The sequence below is a fragment of the Sinohyriopsis cumingii genome, chromosome 16 (assembly GCF_028554795.1).
Source record: "Sinohyriopsis cumingii isolate HCF-2022 chromosome 16, ASM2855479v2, whole genome shotgun sequence".
Classification (NCBI taxonomy): Eukaryota; Metazoa; Mollusca; class Bivalvia; order Unionida; family Unionidae; genus Sinohyriopsis; species Sinohyriopsis cumingii.
The window spans coordinates 61061915-61085859 of NC_142976.1; the positions used below are offsets into that span (position 1 = coordinate 61061915).

At 34.4% G+C, this 23945-nt stretch overlaps 1 protein-coding gene across 1 annotated transcript in view; it reads left to right on the plus strand.

The window, feature by feature from the left end:
• The window catches only part of LOC149780538 (C-type lectin domain family 18 member A-like), a 46090-nt gene that overhangs the window by 17823 nt on the left and 4322 nt on the right, over positions 1–23945 (plus strand). Inside the window, exons 4-7 of the mRNA XM_089936393.1 lie at positions 2097–2191; positions 9233–9318; positions 10141–10170; positions 12408–12509. Coding sequence (XP_089792519.1) covers positions 2097–2191; positions 9233–9318; positions 10141–10170; positions 12408–12509 — 313 coding nt within the window. The remainder of the gene's footprint in view (positions 1–2096; positions 2192–9232; positions 9319–10140; positions 10171–12407; positions 12510–23945) is intronic.

Here is a 23945-nt window from a genome sequence, read left to right on the forward strand (position 1 = left end):
AGAAATGAAATCAATTTTGGACAAGGTCAAGTCCAGAATACAATGTTACATTACAATAGCATGTAATGACATATATAAAGAACCGCAAAACACGTAACTATCAAACAATGCAAATCAGATATACATAACACATCTAATAATTTAGAATTCTTATAGTAAAAATATTGTTACGAAGACATAGCAGCAGCAGCAACAGCAACAACACATGAATTACATATACCCTTCAGAGTTTCATCAAAACCCCTTTAATCGATTCACATGACCTCAACATGTTCATACTCAGAACCAAGTTTCAGGTCATGTTATATGAAACGCAATGCTCTAAATATATCCTCAAGAACTTCCCTAAGAAATGTTGATCAAGAGAAAAGAAGTCTAGCACCCGTCCATCTTTTCTCAACCAATGCTCACTCTTTGCTAATTTCAGTAGATGAGAACTAAAGAATGATATTCAACAAGGACAATCAAAGTACTTTATCTGAACAATAATGTTATCCCTGTTGACTGATGTTCATTTCAACAATATGGTTTTTTTTTCTTCCTGCGGGTAGTTTTTTTCTGGGGGGGTGGGGGTGGAGTCAGTGGCGTCACTAAGGGGTGCAGGGGTGTGGACCGCGCTGAGTGACACCATCATAGGTGTGACACCAAAATGACTGTCTATAACATTTACTAGACATCGGTATGTTACGGAAGGAAGTCCATGGGTTACCGCACTGGGTGACACCAACCCTAGTGACGCCACTGAGTGGAGTGGAGGGGGTGGGTGGGTGGGTTTACAAACAGCACAGAAGTCATTTTGACATCAGTTTTGAAGCCTTAATTGCGCATGTTTAAGAACCTGAATACAGCAGCGGATAGGATCCTGCTTGCACACTTGATGTCCCAGTATCGATAAAGGGTGAGGTTTTGCGGAGGTCCATATGGTAGCTATGGTTTCCACCAAGTTTTTGGATGTTCTCTGCTTTAAGCAATAACGCGTGATAACATCAAAGAGGTTGAAAATAATTTCCTAAGTGTTTAGAATTTATGATACCTTCGTAAGACATTGACGATTTCCATTATTCGCAGGTAAATATTTTTTCGAGAGTTCTTGCACCAAACTAAGAATCTGGTAAAGGCATAATTAGGCAATTAACTGTAAAAAGAACAAAAGAAACAATCCCTGATAACAGCATTTAGTCAGAGGTCAAAACGTGATTCCCTTTCAAAATAAACTAATACGAAAATATATATAAAAGCTGTTTTCGACTATATAGTGTATGGCTTTCAAATATCCGAACTGTCGTTGAGTCAACCGAATCACGTTTACATGTAGTTGCACTTTTCAGTCATTTCCTGTTAAAAGTATGTTTCTTATGTACGTTGTATCGAAGGGTAATATCAGTAGTATGTAACATGCAGAAAGAATATCATACGTGATATCATGCAAAAAAGTAATCTCCCACATTTATACATTAAAAGTAGCAAAACTGATCGATTATAAGCATTTGTATTTCCTTGGATCTGCTACGCTAACTGTACAGTAACGGGAACAAAACAGAAAATACAAAGCCAGATTTCCGTGTGGTACAAGATAAAGATGATCCCAATGTGGCGAATGAAAACCATCACAAATAACACTCCAAAAAGTAAGATCTATGTATCGCAGTTCTACATTGAAATGAATTGAATATCAAATTTAATTGCAAGAATTAAACACGTATAAAACAGAATTAAACACGTATTAAACAGACTTAAACACATATTAATCATATTTAAACACGTATTAAACAGAATTAAACACGTACTTGTTTCTTCTTCTGGGATCAAACATCTCATGAATATATTCTATTAAGAAAAAAAATTAAAACACAAAACTAAGTTAGTTCAAAACATGCAAATGACAAAGATTTTACATTTAAACTGAATCTTTGCAATATAATGTTTTTCTCCTATCTATGGCTATGCTGTTTTTTATATTTCCTTTTCTCTATTGGTCTTTTGTTTCTATTACTGTTTTGGGGGAGGGGCAAATTATTTACAGTGAGGTCTCAAACGATAGTCTTTTATTAGACACGTAAATGACTTTTAAATGCTACAATAATTTACTTTTACAGATGTTAAATGCAGGGCATACGCAGATTGGCTGTGCTTATAGATCGCCTTGTTCACATCAACATGACGATGCCTTTGTATGTCTATATACAGGAGGGTAGGTACTTTCTGCTAATTTTCATTTGATTGAAATGTTTTGAAAGATCGTTTTTTCTCGTAAAGTTTGAAACCAAGTGTACTCCAAGATAAAGAAGCAATGACAATCAAACGATTCTCTTTAAACAGAAAAGTCTGGAAGACATTTTCTTTCAAAAAGGAGTGAAAATATTTTGAGGAAAACACATGTAACATTGGAGAAAGCATTTTTTGTTATACACCTTTACCATGTCGCTGCCTTTTAATTTTCGCTGCATTAAAACAGATGAGGATTTCAAGTTCACTTGAAAATATTTTTTCCGAACCCTTTATGACTCGTTTTCAAATAATAATAATAATAATAAGAAGAAGAAGAAGAAGAAGAAGAAGAATTTTTATTATTATTATTATTATTATTATTATTATTATTATTATTATTGTGAGTTTTGTTGTTGCAATAATGCATTGCAATTTTATTGAATAATCGATGGTTTTATATGATGATAGTAGCATCGAATAACGATTAAGTACCTAACTGGAAATGAACGAAAAGTGCAAACGTATTCCGATTGTTTCTTCCACTTCTAGTTTTAAGATAGGGGTGCCGCGATCTACATATATCCTCGTATTGTACAGTTAGGACATGATATTTCGGAATACTTAGATATTTATCCTTTCATATAATGCAAGATTCAGAATATCTCATTTGTTATCGCTAAACAATGTAACATTAGGATAACATCAGTTTGTACCATTAAGTTATGTATGCTCGGATAACCTCTATTTGCATTGTTAAGAAGATGACAAATTCGCAATATCTCCATTTTTCGAATTTAAGTTTAATGTAAAAATCGGAATACATCTCTTTTATCCCTAAGGGCATAAAGACTTAAGGTCTAACGAGACTGCCATATTGTTTTTCGATAGTTTAAAGGGAACTAAGACTATAAAATTTAGGGGTACAACTTGTAATGATAATTTTAAAACGTTTTAGATACAATCCCGCGCACCACATATACTACCCAGCAACCGCTTTGATTACATTTCTTCACACACACGTGGTATCCATTCCCTACTTTTTCATTACAATCCATCGCACCACATATACTATCCATTACCCGCTTTTTTAATACTATATAAACTCACACCCCTACCTTCTAACGGAAAGGGTAGGAATGTTTACACACACAATCGCGCGCGCGTTATTGTTATACATACAGACAGACAGACAGACAGACAGACATACATACATACATACATACATAACAATGATACTTTCACACAAGTGTGGCCGTATGATATAAAATAAAGTGGATGAAACCACGCAAACATGCTACCCAACACATACCAGTATACGTGTACCATCCAACACACGTTTTGACTTTTGTTATGCTATCCATCACCCACTTTCTGAGTACTATCCAACACCTACTTTTCAATTACTATTCAACACACCATATATTCTATCCGGTGATTAAAAATACCTACATCTACTATCCAGTAAAAACTCGTATAAAAGAATGGGGATGAAATCACAAAAACAAAATAGCCAGCACTAGTTTATGAATGCAATCCAAACACACACCAATAGGATCTAACGAAAAGGATACGAGTGTTCATACGTACACTCTTTACTTATATGCTGTCACACAAGAACGTAACTGTAATTAAAAAATTCGGTGCTTTTCTATATTTGCCATTACAGATTGAAGTGACCATATTTTTAAAAGACATGTTTTAAAGATCAAACAAACTTTAAACTTATTTTAAAAGTAGTTATTTTGGAGTTTTACATTTTCGTTACTACGTTTTCAGTTTAAATTTTCGTTTTCAATTTTTAGTTTCCTTAATTTCATTATCAATTTTCATTTTTGATTTTGATTTTTTTCCAAAATTTAATTTTTAATTTTCTTTCCAATTTTTATTTCAAATCTAGTTTGCCTAATTTCTTTTTTATTGATTTCCATTTTCAATTTAATTTTAATTGTTTCGTTTATGTTATTAGTATTATTCAATTTCAATTTTCATTTTCATTTTATCATTGTGAACTCTATTTTCTTTTATTCATGTTAAATTCTTATTTCAAATTTAGTGATATTCGGACTTTTATATATACTCAGCGATGAAAATAGTGACTATCAATAGCAGAATTCGTTAATTCTACCTTAAATGTCTTTGGTCGGATGTTCAATCGATGAATGTAAATATCAAAAGAGGACATGGCTTTCAAAATCAATCTATACGTCATTTTAATATGTCTGAAATTACATCATGGATTTGATGAATTCACATGTGTGTAGTGTTATCAGCCATAGATAAATTTCATCTGAACTCGTTATATGCAGAATTTGCACTAATAATGCATGTATATCCATGCTCACATGCATACATTCACATACATACATACATACATACAAACATACATACATGCATGCATACACATACATGCATACATCCATACATACATGCATTCATACATACATACATACATACATACATGCATACACATACATGCATACATCCATACATACATGCATACATACATACATGCATACACATACATACATACATACATACATACATACATACATCCATACATACATACATACATACATGCATACACATACATGCATACATCCATATATACATGCATTCATACATACATACATACATACATACATACATACATACATACATACACATACATGCATACATCCATACATACATGCATACATACATACATGCATACACATACATACATACATACATACATACATACATACATACATACATACATACATACATATATACATACATACGTACATACATACATACATATATACATACATACATACATACATACGTACGTACGTACGTACCCCTTTCAAGCTCGTGTAAGGTGAATATCAGTACAAACTCAGTTGCTCGAATTTTGGAATTTGTAGTTTTACAGTTTTGTTCTATGTTATCATGATTTACCAGTGCTTCTATCACAACTGTTGTTCATATAAAAAAAATAATACAATGGTAACAATGACTTCCCACGTATAATAGTGATATCAGTGAGATGCTTAGTGTAGACGAGTTATTGGAAAGGCTCTAATCAAGCACTACAATCACACCACAATCACATGTATGCGTTATAACATGCTTACGCTGTGTATAGTCAGTGGCTTAGCTAAGATAGTTGGGCCCCTATGCAAAGCTTACGGATGGGCCCCTGCCGAATCTATAGCGTGAAAAAATAATTCGTGGGCCCCTCTGCATACTCTTGATATATCGTAGCTACACCCCTGGGTAGAGTCTACCACTACAAACACATGCACGGCATGACAACCCTGCTTTGGGTAGACCCCATCATTGCAATCACATGCACGTTATAACAAACCTACCTTAGGTAGAGCCTAGCATTCAATGCGCATGCACGCGTTATGACATGCATATCTTCGGTAGAGTCCAGAACTATAATCACATGCACGTCATGCTACTAAGATTCAATATTCTTTAGTTCTTAATCTAGGTCACCGGCCCATATACAATAATGCATACAAAGAGAAAATCACCTGTCGCGCACATATAGATGTTGTGTATACATTAGACGCAGCATGTATTTTACTTTTCTTTTAGATTTTGAAAATATTTTTTTTAAATCTGTGCGATATTCATGTTCTACAAACGCCAAATTTCTGCGATAACATAAATTACACCAACCATATTGAAGTAGTAGCAACATCATGTCCGTCAGTTTGTTTTATGGCTAGAACACCTGAATCTCGAAAAAGCTTTGCAGGACTCTTATGAAAATATACCTCTCTTCAGTTTGCAATGTCTTATAATTTTGATAATGCCCACATTTTGAAGACTACGTGATTTAATCATGCCAGTTTTCACTAGTGCAATCCTTCACTTTTTGAAAGAATGCTGTTACAACTGAAAAAGCATTTCCAACATCTTGCGACATCCATAAAAGCTAGATAACAAATATCTTACATCTGATTCCTGTGAAACACAACCGTTATCATTTGATGATTTAATAATTGTGCTGGGTATCTGTTCCTATCCATATGTAACAATATACGCCAATAATTAACACATCTAGAATAATATGTAACATACAAGTGTAGTCTGACACATTCTCCATGGCAATGTAATTATTTATATATCATGAAATATTTGCAGACATTGATTTAAACACTTTCAATATTTTCTGAATTATTTATTTAGCCCTCGTCCAAGAAAATTTGGGTGTAAACACAAGACTCGTGTATTAGTAATTGTTCTACGGTTTAATGCCATTTTTGCAGCACACGATAGGCTATACATGGTGGCCAGTATTAAAGGTGGAGGAAAAATAACCGGGAAATCTCGGAAAGAACCACCTAACTAAGAGAAGCTACTGGCAAGCTTTCTCACGTACTCACATTGGCCGAGCCCGAGACTCGAACCCACGCAGACAGAGGTGATACGACAGTGATCCGTAACGGTGAGCGCTTTAGACCACTCGCCGAAAGAATATCAATTCATAACCCATTTTTTTTATATAAAAAATATTTTTCATAATTCCTTAAAGATCCTCCATTGCAAAACACCGGTTTTTTTTTTGGGGGGGGGGGTGTCCTATCCATGTTAAATAATTAGCTACATCATCAGCAAATGAGAGCGCTAAATATCCGGTATATGTTCCGAAATAATAATACCTCAACCACAATTTTCTCTCATTCACCGAATCAAATTATTAATAAACAAAACTGATAATGGTGGATTCAAAACACAGCCTTGCATAATCCCAAGCGTACAGACAAAGTATAAGATTAAGCCTTCGCTGGACGTTTCACATGACCGAAGTTCGAGAGCATTGAATTTATAACGGTTAAAAAAATTCCCATTTATACCTTTTAAGGCAATACAGTACTGTCGAATGCTTTAGAAAAAATCTACATACAAACAGTCAAACCCTCCTCCCTTTTTGACATATATTTCTGTATGACTGTATGAGTAAATATTTTATCAGTGGCGGAAAATTCCCGCCTATACCCAGCTTAAGCTATTTCAGTAGTGCAATCAATTTCAGTTCATTCGTATAAACACTTGCTTAAAATAGAGTTAAAGAGCATTAATCGAGGATATACCCCTAAAATTATTAGGTTCTTCTAAAGAGCCTTTGATTTAGTGTCCATATAACGTTTTCTCCACATGAACTAGGAAAAACGTCAGTGTTGTTAAAAAGTGCTTCTAAACATTGTGTGATAAGCGGCATATTACACATGACAAATGTCAATTCCCGCCCCATCTGGACCGCAAGTCTTTCCAGATTTTAGTCCAAGTATACTGTTTACAACTTCCTCTTCAAATATAGGTTCATTTAGTACATCACAATCTGCATAATGTCTATTCAAAAGAAGTTCCTCCTCAAACTATTATCAACAATTTCTGAATATAGTAGAAAAGGGACATACTACGCTTGGCTGGAGTCCAGCACTACAATCACATGCATGCCATAACGTGTCAACTTTATACAGAGTCTATCACTAGAATCGCTTGCACGTCATTAAATTCTGACGTTGTCTAGATGCCAGAACTGCAAGCATGTGCACGTCGTGACATGCTTGCCTTGGCTAGGGTCCAACACGACAGTCACATGCACGTTTTTACATGTTATCTTTGGCTAGAGTCCAACACTACAGTCACATGCACGTCTTTACATATTATCCTTGGCTAGAGTCCAGCGCTACAGTCACATGCACGTCGTGTCATGCTGGCCATGGCTAGAATCTAACACGACAGTCACATGCACGTCTTTACATGTTATCCTTGGCTAGAATTCAGCATTACAGTCACATGCACGTCGTGACATGCTTGCCTTGGCTAGGGTCCAACACGACAGTCACATACACGTCTTTACATGTTATCCTTGGCCAGAGTCCAACAATACAATCACATGCACGTCGTGGCATGCTTGTTTGGCTAGAATCCAACACTTCAGTCACATGCAAGTCTTTACACGTTATCCTTGGCTGAAGTCCAACACGACAGTCACATGCATGTCTTTACATGTTATCCTCTGCTAGAGCCCAGCACTACGTCAGATGCACGTCGTGTCATGCTTGCCTTGGCTAGAGTCCAGAACTACAATCACGTGCACGTTATGATATGCTAATCTTGGGTAGTAGCGAAATACAACTTGTCCCTGTACCGTTCAACGCAACGAGGTAACACACCCTTGGTAATTCTTGCAAAGAGCGTATTTGTGAAAAAAAAAGCAGTTGTAGGCAAAAATACACCGTATACCTTTGAAACTTATGGAAAAGAATATAAAGGGTTATGTCCAATAGTAATTTAAATATTGAAACGTTGAGTTGACGCACGATCATCATCATCATCAACAACAACATCATTATTATCATCATCACCAAACCCTTAACCAAAGAGGTCGTAGAGGTACCACAGTTGACTTTACAACCAGTTCTCTCCATCTTTCCTTGTTCTCTACTGGCCTTTGGGAATCTCCAAATTCCATGCCTGTCCACTCCTTAATGGACACGATCATCAGGAAATGCAAATAGTGGAGATAATTGCGTTTGATGGGTATCCAAGAGCAGACGATAACGTTTTTGTGTTATAAAGAGACAAATTAGTTACAACAAAATACTACACAACAAACATTCAAAAGAAAAACTACAATATGCACATCGAAATAAGACTAATCGCAAGAATGCTTCAACAGTCCAAAGAGATTGCATTTCATATTCAGTTTAGTGTAAATACATTTAAAACAATAATTAACGGTAATATATTTGATACAGAAATGCAAAAAAGAACATACAAGTCCTTCGTATGAAACTGTCACATGGCGAGTGTAACGTAATGACAAAAGTGTAAAATTTTTTAAAAGAAACAAATGGCTGATGAGAAAGAAATGATATCGCAGATAAAGGCTGTATATATGCTGGCAACAAATGACATATGGAATTTGCCAATCTGCTCTTCATAAATTATTGCTTTTTTATTTAGGTAAAAATATGATGTTCAAAATCACAACTCTAACTCATTTTTCCAATTCTAGGGTTATGGAGATACCATTCTTCAAAGCAGGGCCACCTTGCACAAAATGTCACGGCTTATCTTCTTTTTGTGATGATGGCTTGTGTGGTAAGCATACTTTTTACCGTGACTTTTTAAATCTCATTTTTCTCAGTTGAAATTGCGCTTTCGACTCATATATATAGAGAGAGAGAGAGAGAGAGAGAGAGAGAGAAGGACAGATAGATATAAAGTTTGGATATTTTCATCCATCTATTAATACAAACAAGTCCTTCCACGAATTTCAACAGGCCTTAACTGCACGAACTCAAAAACCATGCTAGTCCATTTAGAAAATACACTGTTTTCCGGATGTGATCTGCAATCTCCTTTGAAAATGCGTAGATAACTGTATCACACTTCCGGTGATTATGAGGCCGCCGATTTATTAGCATCTTTCATCTAGGTTCAAGCAAGGAATCTCCGTACAATTTTTCCCAAAGCATTACCGTGCCCATGTTTTTTGGTCCGTACTTGGGATACACAACCCGCAATGCACTCGGCTACACTACTATTTAAACGATAGAAACTCATTGTACTAGTAGTTATCGGCCTATGCTAATTGACGTGCCAGTTGAGGCTTGGTACCAGCGAACTATTTTTTTCAAGAGATGTGTATAACTTGCGAACTAATTCAACTAGGGTATAGATGGTATGATCCGTTTACTTACCTTTCACGAATCACAAAATATTCTAACGGAAATACAGTGTTAAGTTTTGTAAACAGCACAATATCTATTTTAGGACAGAGCATTAGTTTCAAATATATGCGCTGAGAAATAGAATTTGATCTCATACAACAGCAAAAATTTCATCGTTAAGAAATAACACTATCCAAGTCTTTGAAAATTTGCAACAATCGTATCTCTAACGTTCTTCGTCTTTTTTCAGCTCCATGCATGGGAGAAGCAGAGTATTGTGGTAAGTGTCATAACATTTTGAGGGCTTTATTATTAAGTAAGGGCGTAAGCGAAAATACTGTTACTTTGTAGAAAATTGTTCGGTACGAGAAATATTGCTTTTTCAACAAGGGACTCGTCATCGCGATATCGCGCTGGCTGGCAAAATATATTGGAGCAGTGAAGTGCTGTGATTTAATAAAGCCGAAGCTATGCATTTCAAAAATGGGTCAAAATGGCACCAAGTTTGCTTGCATGGTAATAATGTCCAGTCCACACTAAGTTTATGTATTTCTACTGCTCAAACTTTGTTCCGAATAACTAGTCATATGACCCTTTTATTTTATGCATGAGAGACCTAGCCTCTTCTGTCGATCATTACTTCCAGGAAATGGTTCACTCCCCATACAAGTTTTCTGCTGTACATTAGCAGCATTCACATACAATCTTAGCATCTATCGCTAACCTCTTACACTTCAACGAATTATGTTTCTATCCGATATATAATGAATGTTTAATAGTAAACACGCATAAGTCTTTATATTTTAACCGGGAACCATCACTGCTAAATATGGAAGTTTGATGATCTGGCCCGGTTATGTACGTATTGTGTTATGGGACAAGGCTTGTATATAAAAGCAATCAGGAACGTAATTGACAAATTATATACCTCCTGAGTGATGTATATTACCACTGCCTGTGAGAAAATAACTCAAATGTGTGCATTCTCCTTTTATACCAACGCCTTCACTTTGATGGCTATTGGTAATCCACAATTCCACCATGACAATTCAGTACAGGTCGATGGGATTGTACCCTGATTGTGACGAAATGGCTAAAAGTTATGTTAAAAGTGATATCCCGTTTGCTTTCAGTATAGTATCATGCAACATTTAGTAGTGAGTGTGTGAAAGAATAACTTATAATTAACAAAATGTCCATACATATTTGTCTACAGATTTTGATGCAGTTTACAGCAATATGGAGTCTGAATGCAGTGAAAACGAAATGCCACTGACACTTGTGAATAATCCACATTGTAGCGAAGAGACGTGGATTTTGTATAAATCTTGGGCAAATTGAAAATGAGCTGTTTTTGCTACGAATATTGTGTGTAAATTAAATAGTTTATTTTCAGTCTGGAACAACCTCGATAGTAGTTACTAAAAAAGGTAGAAAGGCCTGTAATCGTCATAAGCAGCATTTATGATGAAGACAATAGCACAGTTTTCCATATATATTGGTAATAATAATAATAATGAAACAGTTTTAGTCCTAAACATTTCGATAATCCCCAGAATGAACAGTCTAGAATAGTTTCATATTCTCTGCTCGCATGTCTTTTTGTACATGCGGTCTATCTATCTATCTATCTATCTCTCCATCCATCCATCCATCCATTTATCTATCCATCTATCTATCTATCTATCTATCTATCGATGTATCTATTTATCGATCGATTGATCGATCGATCTATCTATATATCTATCTATCTATCTATCTATCTATCTATCCTACCACAGCTTGTAATTCAGTTTTCTATACTTTATTAGATAATGAATCGTGAGTTTATATCTTAAACACCTTCCTGATACCCTAGTAATGGGTTCAAGGCTAAATGTGCGAAATCTAAGACTTTAGCCTTATATTCTCCTATTATGTAGGCCGCTAGCCACAGCGTGTTGCCTTCTTGTATCCTGCTTTCTAACGCACCGCGTCTTTTCACATGATTGCACTGTACAAAGGATACGTTTACCCGGTGTTCAAATATAATGCACAAAACAACATAAATAACTATTTATCACAAATACAGAAAAACGTCACTAAATCACCACTAATATTGATATAACTAATCGTGCAAAAAAGTGTCACCTCTTTCCCTATGCGTGGCCTATTCAATACGCCGTAGATCGCACTGTCAAACAAGACAAAGATATATACAGGTACACGCCATAAATTACACTGCAAAAGGTCAATACTATTTCCATGTCGTGATTTATTGAGCGTACAGTGCAATATTAAATTGCCTAATGTAAGTAATATAAACACATTTTTCTCAAAACAGATTATCCACTAATATTTAAAGGACACTTTTTTATGTTAATATTTCATAACATTTCTCTTATTATGTACTATACATGAAATTTGGCTATACACCACCATCCCACCCCCATCTTAAGCCCATTCGTATCACCGATATCCCTTAATGAAAGAAGTATACTCACGGTAATATGTGTATAACGTATGTTTATTTTATAGACTGCAGGAAGACATGTCGTAAAGAAAATGTTGGTGAAGGAAATCTTGACAATTCGACCTGTACTTGCCAGTGTCAGTATGGACTCGGCCCAAATTGTGATGGTATTATCTGCTATGTATTACTGTCTAGCTTTTCTGTCTTTTCTGCCCCCTTGCATATTAATAGCCATTTTAAATGGAAGTGTCACCAAAGGATATCAGTCGGAAGAAAAGAATAGGTAAAGGCGTGGACTAATTGAATTACCTAGGACCATGCTTGGTTCTACTTTTTCAAACTAAGTGCAAGGTCCAACATACATTATAACATTTTATCGGATTTTGCTTAAAAATATATTTTGGCAAACGATGTGGAATTGAATGCTAATTTATATTCGGCAAAGTAAATATGTATTTAGATGTGAATTTAATTCATTAAACTCTCTCTTTCGCACTTAACAACTGTAACCTATGAAACGCGATGAAGTTGCATTCATCTTGCAACCAGAATGGTCTTTTCATGTAGCATGAAACTTAAATTTCGTTCAACATCAGAAAACTTTCCTGTAGTTGGGACACGGCCGGTTAATAAATTTCGTTAACATCTTGTACTTAAAATCAAGACTGGTTACATTTCAAGGAGTCGTGTTCTCGTTGCAAAGTACGATTGAGAACTTTTTTTGTGTTATTAATACTAAATTACGCTTTTTAGGGTATTCTTTTGACAGATTAAAATAAAATACGTAGGAGGTCTATCAGTTTTATGCACGATTGGTAGTGTTTGTCAGTGACAGAAAAGCTATTAATATTTCAATAAAATCTCAAAGCAAGGGTAGGTTCTCTTGAAAAATAAATCTGCTTTACATCAGGGACCTAATGATTTTATTTAGTGAAAGTGATATATCATTTACCTGTCTTTCATCGAGTCAAATAATGCATGAGTATTGCATTATCTTTCTCTTACATCGAACACATCACAGAATAAATTAAACGGAAAAATGACAAAGGAAGTTATTTGTTCAACAAATATATGAGCTAAGTGTACAAGTCTGTTAAAATCTTTATTTGTACCCCGCTATATTCATTTTTAAATAAGAACGAACTTTGTCCTCCTTAAATCTTTCCAAGCACGTGTGAACAATTCAAGCATTTTTAGTAGTTAATAAAATTTTGCAACTTATTTTAATTTTCTTAGGAAAAATATATCGAAAAGCCAAATGATTGCAGAGAACTCTAAATGTATTGACGAGGTTCGTGTTTAAAACAATAGCGATCATATTTCTTCTGATGTGCTTGCTTATTGTCTATCGGGTATGAAAATTACTGGGGGAAAATTACCATTTTCTTACTCTTTAACGGACATTTTAAACACTATTGAGCATTCTATACCTCACGGACAATTTTTTTCTTCCTCCTCGGCTATTTATCTGCTGGTTATTGATAGTCAGCTTGACACGGAACAATTCCGACGGTCTTCTCGTTCATGAAAACTTGAATACACATGTACTTCAGTTTCAACTAGAAAACGATCAGCTTGTTTCCTCTATCCTTTTATTTTCCAGCCGTAGAGACAACGATTGACCTTTAGGCGCTTTAACAGTTTAGTATTCCTGATGGACCTTAATATGTCTACATATTTCAAATTCTAATAACTAAATGAAAGAGTAATTGAAAATACATTTGATGAATTAAAATAAAGAACTCTGTCGCTCTGTATATCTTAATGCCTTGAAGTTTGTTTTTCCTATAGCTCTTCCATCATTATAGACAGAAAATAAATTGATTGAAAATTAGGTTCAACCATAGAAATGACGTTATGACTAGGTGTCTAAAAGTCCACGTGTTTGACCTACTTTTCTTTCTCTCAGGTAGATTACAAATTGATTGGAAAGAAGTCGAATTATATAAATGATAATGAAATGTCACACTTAATCCCTGTATACGTTTTTTCCATCGACGGTATATTGCGTTACAACTCTATGGTGTTAAACTAGTGTCAGATTCAAATAATCATGTTTACATCCAATAATAATGATCTGAATATTGAATCTATCATCATAGAGAAATATTAGCTATATATAATGTTGTTTACAAAATAAATGTCACTAGTCATGCAGAGCATAAAACTTTATTTTGGACAAAGGTCCATTACAAAATACCGATATACATAAGATAAACAGCCAACAAACAATACAAATTATCATCATAGAGAAATATTAGCATTGTATTATATTGTTTGCAAAATAACTGGCACTAGTCAGGAAGACCATTGACTTGATTTTGGACCTAGGTCAATTGCAAAATACAGATATACATAACATATAATCATGGAAAAATGTCAGCAAACAATGCAAATTAAATGTACATAACAAATGATACATTGGAACATTTACCTTCACAATTATACAGCTCCAGGGTTACTTAACCATGTTATCTTTCTTTCCTGACTACTGCTTTTGCCAATGATTTTAAAATAAATTGATACAAGGCTGGCGAACAATGGAGATATATACCTTTATGAATAAGTGTTGAAAATACCTTCTTATTTCCGGGTCAGTTTACATCACACAATCCTATAAAACCATGTTGACAATGTTACAAAGACGAAAAAGCCATATTAAAACACTCTAATGTCGTGCCATGAAAAGCGGAAACAAAATGCATTGGAACGAAATGTGAATATTTGAAATACATATTTATTTTATGACTATAGTGTATTACGTGTTGATTGGAGAGGGTTGAATGATATCAAAATTTGATTTTTTAATGACTTCGTACTTTTATCAGCATCTAAAAATAAGTTAAGCGAAAGATAACATTGAATTATGGGACTGTATATCATTCCGTTATTATAATGTTTAGTGTCTCAACATGTTTTCAGATCAACAGCTGTCCCACATTATAAATAAATGTGGGAAAAAATGCAACTTATTCAATTTCATACTCATTGATTATTAAGGAAGTTTTGATCATTTTGATCCTGGCTACATGTAAATAAATAAATACCTAATGTTTAGCAAAACAACTATTTATCATATGTCGTGTAAACAGCATACATGTGAAAACATATGTCATGCTAATATAAAATATATGACAATTGGGAATAATAAAAATATTTATATCTACAACTCCACAATGATGAAGAAAAAAATCAAAAAAGACTTAAACAATTTTTACCCTTTCAAATTATGTTTCGATCTTCTATTACCCAGTAAATGTAGAACAGGCATAAGTTTAGGTTATATAAACGTTAAAGTCTATAATAAATTACTAATTATTTATTCTAAATTGATCTAAATATGCATAGAGAAGACTGATATTTATCAATTTCTAACCCTTTGATACAACGACGAAAAGAAAAAGCAATGGCTCCACCACTGAAATGCGAAGGATAGAATAAATTTCAGTTATCTACTTCCTCGTTTTATTTGTCGGCATCCGTGAAATAACATTCTTGGCAACCCGTAGGCTATAGTAGGAGTCTTTTCTCCAGGTTAATTTTTTTTCTTGACAATGGATTTTGTTTTTTCGATGTTATAATTGCCAAATATTGATGTCGTAATAAAAGATAATTTACATAATAAAAATCAGTTTTAGACAAAAACTGAAAATGTCTTATCTTAGATCAGAAAACAAATACCAGAGACTTATGACGCTGCACGTATCAGACAACCAAGTTCTACATCAATCTGATATTTTTCTTTTGAAATATCACCACCTGGGTTCTTGAGGTTCTTGAGATTTTTGTATCATGGAATAAATCACGACAGAATGTATCAATATTTGTATCGTCATCAACAATCTGAAATTAATGTTTAATGTTTCATTGTATGACATGTAACGATAAAAGGGATTTTGTCTGCATGTCTTCATATTAACAAAAAAAAAAGCAGTGAGCTTAATAAAGCCAACCAAGCTAGATTAATATGGGCATCATAAACTAAAAGCAGATGGAATATTGTCATAGGAAACAGCTCCGATTTACGTCTCAGATGTCCCAGTGTTTATATGACCAATACAATCAATTTTACATGACAGTAATATCACTACAGCAACGAAATAAAACATAATCATATAGAATTCAGTGATTGAATTTTCAGACATCATTCAGACTTTGTTAAATGAAATGTTTTCATCACATCTGTGTCGAAACATATCAAACGAAAATGATTTTAGTATACTTTTGAGATAATAGACTGTATGACACAAATGGATTTTATGGTGAAGATTTTTTCCCAACTTCTTAAAGTTACGGAGGTGTATAATCATTGAAGCTTGCACAATGATGAAGTTTATTACTTATCGCTATTAATTCTAATAGAGACTTTGCCCAGATCTTGTGGGAATACGAACACGCCAACAAAAATTAGAAATAAAACATTTCTGGCGCACATACCAGTATACTGTAGAGATGATATAACGAGTGAATGAAGGATATATTTCATCCAGTCGGTATCTGCATCTATTAGATCATTACTTTCGTTTAAGAAAATGCATCTCCTGTCAATTGTCTCATCTAGCTTTCTTTTATTAATCTTTATTCTCTAATACATAATAACTTTAAAGAAAATACAACTATAGTCGCAAATATATTGATCTCCAGTTAAAGTGTTTTTTACACCATCTAATTAACCAAGACTACGTTGTGCAATGAAAGTAATTACTATATGTAACAAAAATTCTTGTTGACGAATTATAATTATGTTAAATAAATTATGACAAATTAAATCAAACTATAAAGCTTTTTGTACTCTGCGTCTAAACTTTACAAGATCAGAGTAAAACAATTTATTTATCTAGAAATGTTAAACGTTATCGGATCAACTAAATTACGTGAGTAAGAACGACAGGACTTTCAAAGTAGACGCGTGCTTGAAAATGATAGTGGGATGTGATACTGTTGGTAGTGACAGTATGAAAAGTGATACTGGGCTCTGATAATGTTGGTAGTGACGGTATGAAAAGTGATACTGGGCTGTGTTACTGTTGGAACGACGGTATGAAAAGTGATACTGGGCTGTGATACTCTTGGTAGTGACGGTATGAAAAGTGATACTGGGCTGTGATAATGTTGGTAGTGACGATATGAAAAGTGATACTGGACTGTGATACTGTTGGTAGTGACGGTATGAAAAGTGATAATGGGCTGTGCTACTGTTGGTATGACGGTATGAAAAGTGACATTGGGCTGTAATACTGTTGGAATGACGGTATGAAAAGTGATACTGGACCGTGATACTGTTGGTAGTGACGGTATGAAAAGTGATACTGGGCTGTGATACTCTTGGTAGTGACGGTATGAAAAGTGATATTGGGCCGTGATACTGTTGGTAGTGACGGTATGAAAAGTGATAATGGGCTGTGATACTGTTGGTAGTGACGGTATGAAAAGTTATACTGGGCTGTGATACTGTTGGTAGTGACGGTATGAAAAGTGATATTGGGCTGTGCTACTGTTGGTATAACGGTATGAAAAGTGATACTGGGCCGTGATACTGTTGGTAGTGACGGTATGAAAAGTGATACTGGGCTGTGATAATGTTGGCATGACGGTATGAAAAGTGATACTGGGTTGTGATACTGTTGGTAGTGACGGTATGAAAAGTGATACTGGGCTGTGATACTGTTGGTAGGGACGGTATCTTTTTCTTACTCTGTCACATGGATGGGTAGTATCATTGGATAGAACAACAATTGAATCAACATGCTTAATACACTTAATCTTTTTACATCAGTATTATAAGTAATAATTTACAAAACATGTGAGAACAATAAATAAAAACCATGCAGATTTTCATAGTAAAATCTTGAACAGAATTAAACAATTTACAGTTTGAATAATACGATAGGTGAGACAAACCTTGAAGTAGCAGGTCAATCGTCGAATGCAAAAGTATGTGATTAAGCTCTATAAAAGAGCAAAAGCAGGTGATTAAGCTCTAGAAACAGGCAAAAGTAGGTGATTAAGCTCTAGAAACAGGCAAAAGTAGGTGAATAAGATTAAGAAATAAAATCCCGTGTTGATCGTCATAACTGTTTATGCATTTTTCAAAAATAATGAGACAGTTTCAGTTGCCTCTCCACAACTACGGAATGATGATTGAAATTACGTCATTAGTAAATAAGCCATTGTTGCGAATACTACAATCATTTCAATGTTTGCATGGAATATTAATATTTCATCTTACAATATGCATAGTATGCACATGTTTCTCAAGTTACAAGTCATCTAAGTTTCCAGAAGGATGTTGCGAATCTTACATATTAATGAAGGTTGTTCCACAACGACGAAGTTCAAATAATAAATGGCCTCCTGGCTATCTCTATTCTAAAATATGTAATTTCGAACATTTTAAAAAAATCAGTTTCGTACATTATAATTTGTGTGATCGACAGTGAGCAATTTATAATAGATTATAACGATAAAATGCGCATTAACTATCATAGTATGCAAGGTACATAATTTATGGATTCTTTTGTCCTTCGTATAATTTTGAATTACCTCCTTCTCAGTACAATTTTTTAGTTCAGGAACTTCTGTAAAGTCCGGCCCCGAGTGGCCGAGTGGTCTAAAGCGCTCATCGTTCCGGATCACTGCCATCTCACCTCTGTCTGCGTGGGTTCGAGTCCAAGGCTCGGCTAGCGTGGGTACGTGGGAAAGCCTGCCAGTAGCTTCTCGTGGGTCGGTGGTTCTTCCCTGGTTTTCCAGGGTTCTTCCTCCACCAGTTATACTGGCCGCCATGTATAGCCTATCTTGTGCTGAAAAATGGCGTTAAACCCTAGAACAACAAAAAAAAATCTGTAAAGTCCAGTAACAATTAATGCTGCCTATAAATTGACCTTGTTTTCTAACCTAACTACGTCTTCTTGAGTACAATCGTCTGAAGACGTCTGGGTTAATTTGAATTTTAGTGACTTTTATCGTCACATCTTTAGTTATGAACAATCACACAGATCAAGTTTATCTGAAGGGAAATTTTCAACACTACTAAAAAGAAGACCCACATGTGTATGCCATTGTTTAAAGCGAAGCCTTAGTTTCGGAGACTAGAATTGGGACAATTCAGTAGTAAGCAGTTTTGCATCTATTGTTGGGATTTTACTAGCTATTGGTTAGGTCAGGCTTTAGAGTTTTGTTGAGATTTGACTTGTCATTGGATAGACAAAGCCATTGATGTTTTATTGGGATTTGAATAACCATTGGCTAGGCCAAGCCGTTAATGTTTTATTGTGATTTGAATAGCCATTGTTTATGCCAAGCCGTTGATGTTTTATTGGGATTTGAATATCCGCTGGTTAGGTCAAGCCGTTAGCGTTTCAGCATTAGTGTCCTATTCAGTTTTATCAACACTTTTGGGATATGCCAAAGATCTTAGGACTGCAATCCAGCAAGACTAAGCAAATTATGAGCAATATCGTTTAAATATAAAGGAAATAGTAGTAGTCATAAGATGGACTCTTCCGGAACAGCTCCTTGAGGGGATTTAAAATTCGATTGGTATGAGTTTAGCCGCATACGCTGTTTTCTCTAAGTCATAAAGCTTCTATATGTCTGATTACCTGTAAGTTTCTCAAGCATCTTTTCATTGTTCACATTTTCCTAAAACAAAGATTATTTGAATTTCTTTATATCTATATTTAACGGAGTTGAAGTCTCCTACGTTTCTATTTTGATCGTGATTTTCTTTATCGTGTTTTTTGTTTCCTTGATTTCTATTTCGTAAAAGATTAAACAATATCATGCAAAATGTTTGTGATTTACTAAATGTTTTTAACCTTTATATATCAATGTAAAAGAATCCTCTTCTGTCTCAGCGTAGATCCAGAACTAATCAGTATTAATATTATTCGATGACGAATTTTTTTTTTCTTCAGTTGTAGTAAAATTCATGCACCTACCTTTTAGACATTTCTAAAAGTATAAACTAATCGTAAATTGAAATTGGTTTTGATAAATTGAGGGTTTTCTTTTCTTCAAACAACTCATTGTCGAGTTTGTTCTCCTGGCATATATTAGACCTTCCTCAAATTCTTCCTTTGTTTATCAACCAAACTGATATTCATCGGTTTGAAAATAATCTACCTTAAATCAGCTAGTTGTGGTTTATCTAAAATGTATATTCAGTTCAGTGTGTGATTTAAGCCACTGCTGATCTTCAAACGAAACGACTCAGTTTCAGCTTAAACCCTAACAGTATCTAAAACTTTAAGCTTTTACAGAGAATAGTACATTTCACTTTTTCTCAAACATTTTTGTATATAATATATGCGCTTTTGGCTTTGCATCCCTTTAATCACCTATTAGTTTCTTCTGCTACTCTATCAATGCAACCGGAATTTACTTCTCTGGTGCAGATAGATAGTCCTTGAAATGGCCGTGAAATGTAACGCCCTATCCAAATTCTCTTAAAATATGTACCCAGTATCAAAGTTATCTGGCATTTTGACAGATTTTCCTTTGTCTTTCTAATTAGTTCATCAGTTGCCAATATTTTTAACTGACATATCTTCTCTTCATAGACCATTCATCTTTCTTATTCAAATTTTTCTGCGCTCCACGTTGTGGACATCGACATCGTGCTTACTCTCTTCACCACTTTTTATTCATGATTTATATCATTTCTTCTATGTGGCATCATGTTAACTGGACCTTTAATTTCTCCCCCAATCATTGAAAATATACCGTAATTTCTCAAATGTTAACATTCTGCACCTGATATTTTTCAACTTACAATGATTACTTAGTCTTAGTGCACTATAATAACAAGCACGGTCTAGTTTGTATTTTTAAATATAGATGTTCCCAGTGTCGTCATCAATGTCACACAGCATCAAAGTTTCCTTTCGAGATAATAAAAACAAAAAATATTATATTAATCGTGTGTGTTGCACGTAAAGCGATAAGCAAATTACCTTAAATCATATGACTTGTGCAAGTGTTCGCCGTTTAGACAATGCAGTGGAATTTTTTTCTTTGATAAGAACACTTTCCTTTAATCTTAGTACGTATACAGTTGAATTTGTATTACTTTTCATGTCCATGATCAAACATTACTGCCTGCCTTTGGCTTTCAAGAACTTTCGTCCTTGTCAGATATGACAATGACGCAACAGATTTGTTCCTTAACTGATTCATATAATTTAGGCTTTATTTCTTTACAGTATTCAGCACAATGTAAAAACCTTTGTTCGTATGTAAACCAAAATAAGTTACACTTTTCGACTTATAAATGTAACGTGGTAATACCGTCTTAATATTGTAATTCTCTGTAACCTGCTTCTGTCTTAGGAGATGAAAGATTTGATCTACTATCAACCATGAAGTGTCTGTGGAATGTACTACTTCAATATTCCCTTATGTAACGTCAGTTGCATGTGACATTTATTGCTTGATTTTTCTTGTCGGACTACTGCATAGCTTAGTCTATTTGCGCCATTTTTATTTTAGTATTGTTGTCGAACAATATATTAGTCGATGCAAAATAAATTATAGTGCGCCAGAATATTTTATGTTGGTAATGTTGTATCTATATATCCGTTGCGTGAATCCTCGATTGTAAATAATAGTGTTAATTAATTATTGGGCCTGAGTGTACATATCAATACTTCTTACAAATGAAACCTCGTACGCTTCTTCTCCGAACAAGAGTTTGCAGTCAATTGTGTCCTAGCACTTAGACCACTCACTGTCAACTTTTCCGCATTTTAACAGGTCCTGTCAATGCACCCAGCAGTTTGCTCCCAATATTCTAAGTCTGGCGGATCTCTAAAACCCGAAAAGGTTCTTTGTTTGCCCTCCAAATAATAATATTTTCAACGTGATTAATTTTGAAGCAGCAACTGATAAATAATTTTAAAAAAACACGCATTCGAACAGAACCGATACAGAACTATGCAAAGGACAAATACCAGGAAATAAAAAGGTTATGCAAATGAACGTAGAACGTGGAAATTATTGTCGGAGAAATAGAAAAAACAACTTAAGAAATAAAGAAAAAATATTGCCATCAGGTGGATCCAAACGTAGGTTGCTAACTTAGCTACTGTGACTCTTTAAAAAAAATCGAGCATTTGTTTCTTATTTTTTAGTAAACCTTGTAATTTAGGATTAAAAAATAAATAATATAATCTCTTTACCCAAAATTAGTATATAATTCTGCATTATGCAATATTAATATGAATAGATTTTTAAAATTTCTTACTTCACAAGTGGAATCTGTTTTTCACTTTCTTATATCAACATTATAGATCGTGTTTTAAACGTGACCTGTCGAAACAACATTATTCTGTGCAATTAAAATATGGATTGTCAAGTCTAATCAAGCCATGTTTAAGTCCTCTACACTCTGTTGGAACAAAAATCTTAGAACTAGAATATCCAGAAATAAAGGCCAAGGTTCGCCTAACTCCTAATTTTTAACAAGATGGAATACTGTCTGATCCAGCCAACAATAGGGCAGACTATTTCACAGGAAATCTAAATTGGTATAAGTCTGTCCGCTAAAGGTCAATCCCATTCGATTTAATCATCAATGAACGTAATTTGCGCAGCTGCCACACAAACTAACAATTTGAACGGATTTCGAAGGATTGTCTAAACCTGTTTCAATTTCTTGACTAAGCCTGGTACATTATATTTTTCTTGGCACCGACACGTGTCTTGTTAACGACCTTAGAAAATGATGGGAAAGTACATGGCAATTGAATTCGACTTAAGAAAGATTTCGAAATTGAAAGTAAAAAGAAAGAAGAAAAAATACATGATTAGATGAATATATTTATATTACATGACACCGATAGTACTAGACAGGTAAGAGGGATGTAATCCGTTCTAACCGGGAATCGAGCACGTATCGCACTGAACGATACATGTCGCTTGACTGATATTCGATCATAACCCAAAACAAGGACGAACAAAAAAGTCTGATCAAAAGAGATTGAAGTGCACGAAGAATAACTCTCTGAACAATTAGAAAGTAACACATGTACAAATGTTAGGTTTAGTATTCATAAATTACAAATATAAACATGTATTCGTAATTTATAAATATAAATTAACACCTACTTGCCAAACAGAGTGGAAGCACTTATCCATGGACCCTACCTATTAAGATTTTTTAAAAAAAATTAAATAGACTTGCAACGCTATAATCCAACACGTTAGAGATGTTTATTCTTTTCATCAAATAATCGAAACCTTAAACCTATTAAAAAACATCAGATCTTAGAACGATTGCGATTGTCAGAGAGATCTCTGTCTACTAATACCTTTATCATTGACTAAAACAAACCAACAGTAAGAGCTCAAATACAAATAATGTAGATAAAACACATTTTAAAATTGACCTGGACTTAAATGTTGCAGTAATAGGGAAAGAAATGTCTAATGTGTATGTAAAGAGTATAAAGCGCAGGCGAAATGAAGGAAACGTGGCACTCGGATCTATTCATATAGTGCCTAGGTTAATCAAAATGGTTTCAGAGCGATGCTTTTTGTACAAAGTTAATACGTTATGTTCAATGGCATAGAAGTGCACTGTATGCGTACATGTCATCTTTAAA